The sequence below is a fragment of the Amaranthus tricolor genome, chromosome 11, assembly GCF_026212465.1.
Source record: "Amaranthus tricolor cultivar Red isolate AtriRed21 chromosome 11, ASM2621246v1, whole genome shotgun sequence".
Classification (NCBI taxonomy): Eukaryota; Viridiplantae; Streptophyta; class Magnoliopsida; order Caryophyllales; family Amaranthaceae; genus Amaranthus; species Amaranthus tricolor.
In genome coordinates, this window is record NC_080057.1 from 22,895,886 (window position 1) to 22,906,376 (window position 10,491).

General features: G+C 28.4%; 1 protein-coding gene across 1 annotated transcript; it reads left to right on the forward strand.

Moving 5' to 3' along the window:
- Positions 1 to 2,116: 2,116 nt before the first annotated feature.
- Positions 2,117 to 10,491, forward strand: LOC130827438 (probable pectate lyase 20). The gene is made up of 6 exons (XM_057693159.1): positions 2,117 to 2,293; positions 2,395 to 2,442; positions 3,852 to 3,926; positions 7,279 to 7,918; positions 8,681 to 8,923; positions 9,858 to 10,491. Exons 1-6 carry the CDS (start codon positions 2,178 to 2,180, stop codon positions 10,074 to 10,076), a joined length of 1,341 nt encoding a protein of 446 aa, XP_057549142.1. The 5' UTR covers positions 2,117 to 2,177; the 3' UTR covers positions 10,077 to 10,491.

Here is a 10,491-nt window from a genome sequence, read left to right on the forward strand (position 1 = left end):
GATCGACGGCAGCCGAACCCTATGATACATGTAGAAGATATAACAATCTTCAACACCTTCATCCAAAAACAACATTTATTCCAGTTTTTGGCCGGAATTAACGAGACTTTTGACAAAGAAAAGAGGGATTTGTTAAATCAAAATCCACTTCCCACCGTTGAAATAGCATATGCTACTATTAGGCGTGAGATCTCAAGGCATGGCATCATGACCCATGCTTCATCACCGTAAAAAATTCCCCTAGAAATCGAGAGTGGGTTGGCCGTCAAACACCGGTCGGATTTTTCGTCATCCCGGCGTGATATGGAGGACAAGACTCACCTCAAGTGTAGTTACTGTGGAGGAAATCGTTCACACAAAGGAAGTGTGTTTTAAATTGATCGGCTTCCCGGAGTGGTGGGAGGAGCACCGACAACGGAAAGCTGCCACCAAGGCTCCGTCAACCAGAACCGGCGGCAAGGCTAACATTGCCACCTGTGTCCTCCACACTGAGAGCATGTCTATTGGTGGACCAACTCACAAATCAAAAGCAAGGGAAGATAACAATGGCGACACAGGTGAACCAGAGAAAAGAAATGGAAATGGGCCAGAAGAGAGAAAAAGGGAGAGGGAGAAATAGAAAACCTTCCTAAAATACCTTTATATAACCCCTTAATCCCACAAAATAACCCACGACCTGCTTTAAATAAAACCCACCATTTCCCTAAAAACCCACACGTGACCCAAAAATTTGGCCTTATGTGTAAACCTCCTTTTTCATCCCAGTGGATATTTGATTGTGGGGCCACAAATACTGTGATATTTGACCCTCGTGATCTTTTATCTACTAATCCAAACACCCTCACCTACATTCAAACAGCTAATGGGGGAGTGTGTGAATGTTGATCGATCTGGGCTCGTGACTATTTCTCCATCTCTAAAATTAAAAAATTGTCTCTTAATTCCTAGCTTGTCTCATAAGCTGTTGTCTATTAGTCAATTGACTCGGGTACTAAACTGTACTGTGCTTATGTCTTCTTCTGATTGTATTGTGCAGGATGCTCAGACAGGAAGGATTATTGGGCGTAGTACTGAACGAGAAGGTTTGTACTATGTGGACGAGACGATTAAAAAGGGTCACACTTTGCTTGCTCATGGGTTTCCCGATCATCAGTTTTTGAAAAACAAATATGTGTATTTATTTTATATTATTCTTCTGTTATTTTGTTACCTTTTTTAGCTGGATGTATTAGGGTAATATTCATATTTCCTAGATTAATTATTTTCTTAGTTAGCTCATATTCATCGTATATATTGGGGTTGTACTTGTGATTAACGAATAATACATACATAGTATTCATCCTAAAGTATTCTAAGCTTCCACTTATTCTTTTCTTCATAGTGGGCCCACAGTACATATCTAAATCCGCCAGCATGAGGTGATTCAAGTATACAAATGAATCTTGCTTTGAAGTTTCGTACGTGCATATCATTTTAGTGTTTGTTTAATGTTTATCAAAGTTTAGCAAAAGAATATATTTCTAGCAATTATTCTTACTTCTTACTTCCTAATTAAGATCACGTTTAGTTAGCCTAATTTTAGTTATGTTAGTTAATCTCATTTTAGTTAAATTAGGTATGTATTATTTTAATGTAACTGACATTGCATTGCTCAATAATAAAAGCAAAAGCTCAACATACTGTATCAATATATTAAGTTGTTGGAATTCTATAAATGTTATAAACTTTCATATTTTTTAATGGCTATAACATAATAAATACTCTTTCTTATATAACATAATAAATACTCTTTCTTATATAACATGTTTTAATTCGATTTTCAGTATGTTAACTTTGCCATATACCTTTACCGCACTTAATATTTTCACACCTTTACACTAAATAACCTTATTTTACCCCTATAAAATTTAAAAATATTATACTCTGTCTTTTTCACAGCTAATCTCTTTTAACTATTTAAAAAATGAAAAAAAAGTCAAATAACACAATTTAGTGAACAGAAAGGAGTATCAAAATTGTAATTTTTAAAAGCTAACGATATAATTTGCAAATTATTTTTTATTTTAAAAAAAGAATGTTAGGCTCATTGTTTCTCTTATAAAAACAAGCATACCTTCTTCCTTTCATTCTCCCTCACCTCACAAAAAGGAGAAGAGAGAGAAAATAGAGGTCTAGTAATGGCGGAAGTTTCTCTAACATCTTTTGCTCTGTTCACATTGATGATTTCGTCGCTTTTCTTAACCATTGTTAATGGAAAATTACAAAGCGAAAAAGATCAAATCGTAAATTCAAGGTATTTCTAGCTACATTGTTGCAAAATCATTTGAAATTTTCTTGATTAAAATTGAAATTGAATATCAATTTGGTTTATTTTATTTGGTTTTGAGTGTGCAGAGTTGAAGAACTACTTAAAAGAATCATGAATTCTTCAATGGCATATAGGTATACTGCTCAATTAATTTTTATATTGTTGGTATATCGTTAGAGTAAAACTAAAGAAAGTATAGTAGACTCATTATATTTTTTTTATTAATGATTAATGATTTATGAAAAGCTACAAAGGAATTGAAATATAGATACAAATAAGTAATTTTTTTGAAATTAAAATATTAACTTAGTGTCAAATATAAAAAGTTAAATAAACTATTGACTAACTATTATTAATCATTTACTAAAATAATTAACTCATAAATAATAATTATTTTAATTTTAAATTAAAATTTCAACGTATATTACTATTAAGATAAAAAGACTAAACCTATAAGGCTATAACGATTATTATTTGACTAATCTAAATTGTTTTTTATCATAAATTTTATGTATTTTCTGATTGTTGATTCTGATAGAGATGTCGTCCAAGTCTTTCTATAATGATTTGATCTTATTTTCGAAAACAATAATTAAAATAAATAGTGATTTAAATTTAGCTTATTAAATATTAAAAACAAAAAAAAAAAGTAAAATTGGTGTTTCAGTACTCTATTACTGTTCCGTACCAACATTCAAATGGACATTTCTATGCATATACTCCGTATAGATTATGTCCTGTCAAATTTGCTATTTTTTATTTTAGTTTATCTTATTAATTTGCAAATCTTTTATTATCTGCTATGACCTATACTTTTTTTGTTCTTATTGATGTATTTAACTTATTTTTTCATCTTATTTACATATGGAAACCAAATTTAAATAAAATAATATTTTAGCTATTTTTTAAAAAAATTCAACCTAGGGCAAAATTAGTGAAAAAGAGTGAATACATACTATTGAAGACTATTTAAGCTATATGTTTTAGATGTTAAAAGTGCAATATTATACTCCATATTTGTTTAAATTAGTTATGTTTACTCACCACGTACATTTGTTAATAATGTTGGATATAACGTTGAAATTTAATAAATATGTCATTTATTTTATCATGATTCATGCCAAGGATTATACATGATACGGGCATGAAAGATTTCCATATTAAGTATAATTTTCGTGAGAATATCAAAAATGTGCCTTGCCAATATAGAAACTAATACTAAAAGCCAACTAGTATAAAATTTTGGAAATCATATAAAATAATCAAAACATATATATTATTACATTTAAATTTTCTTTCAACACATTTTTTACAATAAAATCAATTTATTTCTCTGAGTGATCACTTTACGTGATAAGTAATTATTTTAAGATTACAAGTGATCAATTTAAGACTATAAATAATCACTTTTAAGATTATAAGTGAACTCTTTAACAATATAAGTGTATATTGTGGCAAAGACCGTGGAGAATTGGTGTTTTTTCTTTTGGGTTTGTAAATATGAAATAAATTCATCAATGGTCTATAAAAATGTTGATTTCAGGGCCAAAGAAGCTGAAGTGAAAAACCAAGAAGCTGTTGTTGAACGACCAGAAGAGATAATATCTATGGTCTCAAGGTAAACTCAATCCCTAAATAATTTATTATAAATTTTCAAAATGCTAATAAAAATTATTCTATGTCAATATTAAGAAATTTAAGAAAACTTATATAAATATTATAAAATTTTAACTGATTAATATATTTTTATTTGTTATCAAAAACTTTATATTAAAGCTTAATGTTAAATTCACCATATGCTACTTGAATCTTAAATTGGAACTTGTATTAGTTTTTGATAATTTTATTAGCGTCAAGGAGCCAACGATACAACTCAACTAAAAGCTTAAGTTGATGGTTGAAATTCTAAGATATGTTACATACTCTAACATGCCTCCTCACACGAAAACGCTTTGGGCTCGAAGTGTGGATGCAGTACAGGCCCTCCTCATACTTTAAATGAGGGGTGGTTGAGATTCGAACCCGTAATCCTTTGTCACACCGACTTCTGATATCATATCAAGGAAGCAATTCAACCAAAAACTTAAATTGATGGTTAAGACCCAAAATATTTTATATACTCTAACAATTATAAATTAAATTAAGGAAAATAAGTTGCATAAAAAAATTAAAAAAATAAGAAGAAAAAAGTAGACACTTGAAAACGCACCCACCACAATCCTCTTTAATAGTTTGGAACAAGGAACGTGCATGTCATCTAGTGGACGTGCCATACTAGTAGCAGGATATTTTCTTATTCTATTACTCTATTTTTCACTTATATTTGACTATAGCTGTTTTTTAATATTTTTTATTAATCAATTTTAATTTTTTTTATAAATTAAAATATATTATTAAATAAAATTTTGTTTAAATCGTTTTAATATATATTAAATTATTAATATTAATTTTTATAATCAAATAGTTGAGAAAGTATGAATTTATGTCAAGACAGATTTAGAGTCTAAAACAACATAAATTCACTAGCTTAAAATATTGATATTATAAACAATAAGGTTTCATATAGATATCTCAATTGTACTAAGTATGTTTAGGCGGATTTAAAAAAAAAAAAAAAAAAAAAAAAAAAAAAAAAAAAAAAAAGCTTAAATAAACAATAGAAAAATTTTCATTTAATTTCATGTGGTAAGCTTATAAAAATCTCACATTTTACATATAGTGGAAAATTTTAAATTTTATACTTCATCCCTTTTTTTTACTTGCACTCAACCTGAATATGACGGTTAAAGCCCTGAATAGAATCAGATATATTATACACTAAAATAAAGATTTTTATTGATAAAATATTCCTACAATATTTGCTAAAACCAAATAATATCCTTAAACTATTATTATACTCTAATATATATATATATTATATATATATATATGGAGGGATCCAATGAGAAGGGTGTTGAAAATGAAAAGGGTAAGAAGGATTCTACATCCTTAATTTCAATAAAATAAAAAAATCGATGGTTACGATTGAAATACATAACTTTAAAAGTAACTATGTTACACAGAAAAGTAACTACGACATAAACTTTTAGAATATTCTTACTTTATAACATAGTATTCTTTTTTATACATATAGTAACAAAACAAAATAAAAAAAAATTCTTCTCACCCTTCTTATTTTAAAATGCTTCTTATTTGATTATATATATATATATATATATATATATATATATATATATATATATATATATATATATATATATATATATATATATATATATATTCCATATTTGTTATGGTATTTTTAATATCCAAAATGTGTAAATAAATATATCCTCATAACCCAATCCTCAATGGGAGATTGAGAGTAAACATAATACTTTTGACATTTTTTTTGTTTAGGGGGTTTAGAATTTGGATTATGATTTATGATCGAACAAATCCTTGTAGACAAAAACTGGCAAATTATTGGTGGATCGTGTGATAGTAATAAATGTAAATCTTTTAGCATTGTTCTGAGTGATTGAATTAATTAGTACATCCCACCGACACCTCATTTCTTTTCCGTATGAACCGTATATCATCCCTTCACTATTGATATGAATTAGAGTTGTTTATGTACAAATTAAAACTTAGATCGATAATATCGGTGCGCCAAAATAAATAGTGGGATAACGACACTAAAAAGTTACTTGCGGCTATACCCACCAATCCCCTGAATTAATATATTGATTATTAGATAATAATTTGTTGTTTTTTAATAAATTGTTTCTAGTCTACTCATCTCTTGTCTTCATTATCCATTAAATAATAATCACCAAATTTAATTTAATACTCTAATTAGCACTCTAGTCTACTCACCTATTGTCTATATTACTCCGTAGTAAGATGATGATAATCCATGATTGTATTACTTTGGTTGGATTATCCAACATGATGTTTATATTTATGTAAATTGAGTATTTTGAAACTTTTTAAATATTTGGAGTATTTTGGATTATATATTGTATGGTTTTAATTGTTATTATGACTTAATTCTAATATTTTTAATTTTATATAAAACATGCTCGCTTATCCTCAGGTTTCGTCCACTTAAAAAAATGTACAAATAACAACATAAAATAAATCTGTAAATACAAGTAGACTGTTGAATATTTGAGCCTGGAGATAGACTTTTAAGAGATCCATCCATAAACAGTTCTAATATAAATGGTCTAACACTGTAAGAATGCCGACTATGGGCGGTGATGAATTTAAAACCCTATTAAGCACATTTCAGATCCGACAATAATTTTAGGGTGTAGGTCAAACTTTTTTAAACTTAATAGGATTGAATTTGGGTATGGATTTTAAATCCTTTCGAAGCACATCTCATATTTAGATTTACACTTCATCTTGTATCGATCGTCATATAATGATATAAATTTATATAATTAGTTTTTTAATGATTATTTTAAGATTATAAATAATCATTTTAAGTTATTGTAAATAATCAATTTAAGACTATAAAATGACTATTATAAAATTTTAAATGATCACTTAATGTTGTAAGTGATCGCTTTAAGACAGTTAATGTATATTGGGTCTTGCCCAATAAAAATGGTCTCACATGCATGAGACTGTCTCATTTGACACTTTATGTCAGATTTGACCCTCTTAAGCCACTCGTAATCTCACTTTACATTCGACTCATGACCTAACTAATAATTAATTCTCCCTCCGTCCCTATAAGAATTTACTCAAATCTTTTTGGATGAAATTTAGTGGAAATAAAATTGAGTTAAAAAATAAGTTAAAAAAACAAATAGATAATAGAAATAAGTGATTTGATTGAATAGAGATAATAAGTTTATAAATGAAATAAAAAAAAGATTTGAGACTATTACCAAGGATGAAAAAATATATAATTATAAAATCAATGCATAATATATGTATAATATTCATTCAATTAATATAGGTTTTATGATTTTTAGGAGCATTACCAACAATACAAGGAGAAATCTAGGATATTTCTCATGTGGAACGGGGAATTTAATTGACGACTGTTGGAGATGCGATCCTAATTGGCACAAAAATCGAAAGCACCTAGCTAATTGCGCAATTGGGTTTGGGCGCAACGCAATCGGAGGTCATGATGGACGATTTTACGTCGTGACCGATCCAACGGACAATGATGCAGTGAACCCAAAACCTGGCACACTTCGCCATGCTGTCATCCAAGATGAGCCACTTTGGATCATTTTTAAAAGGGACATGGTAATAAAATTAAAAGAAGAACTAATTATGAACAGTTTTAAGACAATAGATGGAAGAGGAGTAAATGTACATATTGCAAATGGAGCATGTATTACTATTCAATATATTACTAATATTATAATACATGGTATTCATATACATGATTGTAAGCCAACTGGTAATGCAATGGTGAGAAGTTCTCCTTCACATTATGGGTTTAGAGGTGTTGCTGATGGTGATGGGATTTCTATTTTCGGGTCGAGTCATATTTGGATTGATCATAACTCCCTTTCAAATTGTGCTGATGGACTCATTGATGCTATTATTGGATCCACTGCTATTACCATTTCTAACAATTATTTTACGCGTCACAATGAGGTAAGGTTGTATTTAAAAACAAATATTTTATTTTTAATTTTAAATTTCAATCATAAGATCATAAATAAAAAAAGTTTGAAAATCACAAAGTTTAAAAAATTATTATAGAAACCTTAATCTTAACCATTTTAATATAATGGTGAAATTGAATCAAATTCAAATTTGATTTTTTTTCTTCCAAACACATCATACGAATCAATTTTAGATTTTCACATTTGATTATATAAATTTAAAATCAAAACTTTACTTTCCTTGAAATTTTCATATTAAAAAACCTAGCTAACATTCCTCATCCACCTAAAATACATGTAACTATCAATAAACGGATCTATATAAATCTAAGTACTATGGTTTTATTATAAATTTGAATAAAGTACAATACATTTTATGGGTCATCTAGTTGTTGTCATTATTTAGTAGAAATGATACTGAAATATTAGTATAACTTTGGTAGGAAATTTTTTTGAGAATTTTTATGAATATGTTAATCAACTTTAATATCATTTTTTTATAAAAGTTCATTCTAATGCGTTAAAAGGATAATTTAGGCGGTAATAGTCAATAGTACGTGAACAAAAAAAGAATTTTTATAATTAAAGTTCACTCACAATAAGAATGACGTGATAGATTTCATTTCTATTAAAATTATTATTCACTTTTATTATCACTATTTAGTACCACATATAAACAGGTTAGTGCTATTAGTTTGAAGGTTTTTAATAGTAAGAGTTGTATTTGGTTGGGTTTTTTGATTAAAAACAGGTGATGTTGTTGGGTCACTCAGACTCGTATGTAAAGGATAAAGTAATGCAAGTTACGATTGCATACAATCACTTTGGAGAAGGACTTATCCAAAGGATGCCAAGGTGTAGACATGGCCACTTCCACGTTGTGAACAATGACTACACCCATTGGCAAATGTATGCCATTGGAGGGAGTGCAAATCCCACCGTTAACAGCCAAGGAAATAGGTACCTTGCCCCAACCAATCGTTTTGCCAAAGAGGTAATACTATCTAACAAACAATTATATATTTGATAAATGAAGTTTTAGTTGACTTTTTTATTTACTTTTAACTTTTAGTTTTTTTTTATAGTCAAAATACAGTAAAATGTGAAAATTTGACTTTTGGCTGTATATTTTACTTTTTCTTTAATAAACAGTCTATACTATTTTCTTTATTTTTTAATGTTGTTTTCATAAGGAGTATTCATAGAAATTAAGAAATATAGAATCTTTTAGATGGTGATTATATTATTATAGTGAAGAATAAATTTGATGGAAGAAAAGTTGAGATTGTAAACATTAAGAAAATATAAAAATAAAGTTTGTGTAATAAATATGGACATCACATCACAACTATTAAAAAATTAGTGGGAAATATATAGGAATCATAAACAATATAAAAATGTTAAAAAGAAGTTAGTAGAAAATATGTGGGACCATAAGCTTTATTATAATATTAAAATGACGATAAATAAGGTTAATTATGTTAAAAATTTGTGATATAATTGGAATCAAACATTCTTAATAGGAACAACAAACGGAATAACTCACAATGACAAATAAAAATAACTTTAATAAATAGAAATAGTAATTTTTAACAAATATTATAAACTTTAAAGGTGATCAACTTAATAGCTAACAAATGAGCCAATAGTTTTAATCGACAGCTAGTCTCTTGAAAGACCGTCTTTTTGAGAGACGTATCTCAAGCCCAACCCAATAAAGATTAATACATACTTATCGTATTCTTGATGCCTACTTACATTATCCTTAATGCTTACTTAACGTATTCTTAATGCCTACTTACATCATTCTTAATGCTTACTTACAATATTTAAAAAATATATAATTGACCGGTCCAATTAGAGATAGTCTCTCATAAGAATTTGTATTTAATCGATCAATATGAGTATATCTCTTGTGTATTAAATAGGTGACTAAGAGGGTGAAAAGTAAAGGAAATTGGAAAAAGTGGAACTGGAGATCAGAAGGTGATTTGTTTCTAAATGGGGCCTACTTCACCCCCTCAGGCTCAGGAGCTGGTGCTAGCTACGCCAAAGCCTCTAGCTTAGCAGCCAAGCCATCAAACCTTGTTGCTACCCTCACTGCAAGTGCTGGAGTTCTCAGTTGTCGTCACGGTCGACAATGTTAGTCTCATTTACCCATAAACTTTATTACATTTGACAGTATATAATATATTTAGAAACCTCAACCAATAATCTAAGCTTTTGATTGAATTGGTTAAATTAATTCCTTGATCTAAACTATCGATCCTGAGACCTTAATAAAAAGTTTAGGCTAATGGTTCAAACTTTAAAATATATTATATACTGTAACAATATTAGTCGTTAGCTTTCCGACCAAATATTTACTTGGTCGATTGTTTGCGTCGGTATTTAGTGAGTTTTTTGTAGTGATTATTCATCAAAGGAAAAAAGGCTCCTTATTACTTTGATAGAAAAGATATTAATGTAAATAGTTTATCGGACCGTTGGGTCAAACTCATGTACTAATGTTAAACTATCATTTTCGTTGATAGAATAAGTTGTATTTGTATATTTTTTATT

Excerpts from the sequence above, each read along its gene's own strand:
- LOC130827438 (XM_057693159.1), top strand. The coding sequence starts at position 2,178 with ATGGCGGAAGTTTCTCTAACATCTTTTGCTCTGTTCACATTGATGATT. Across the intron at positions 2,443-3,851 it reads AATTCTTCAATGGCATATAG|GGCCAAAGAAGCTGAAGTGA; the intron begins GTATACTGCTCA and ends TGTTGATTTCAG. Across the intron at positions 8,924-9,857 it reads CCAATCGTTTTGCCAAAGAG|GTGACTAAGAGGGTGAAAAG; the intron begins GTAATACTATCT and ends TGTATTAAATAG.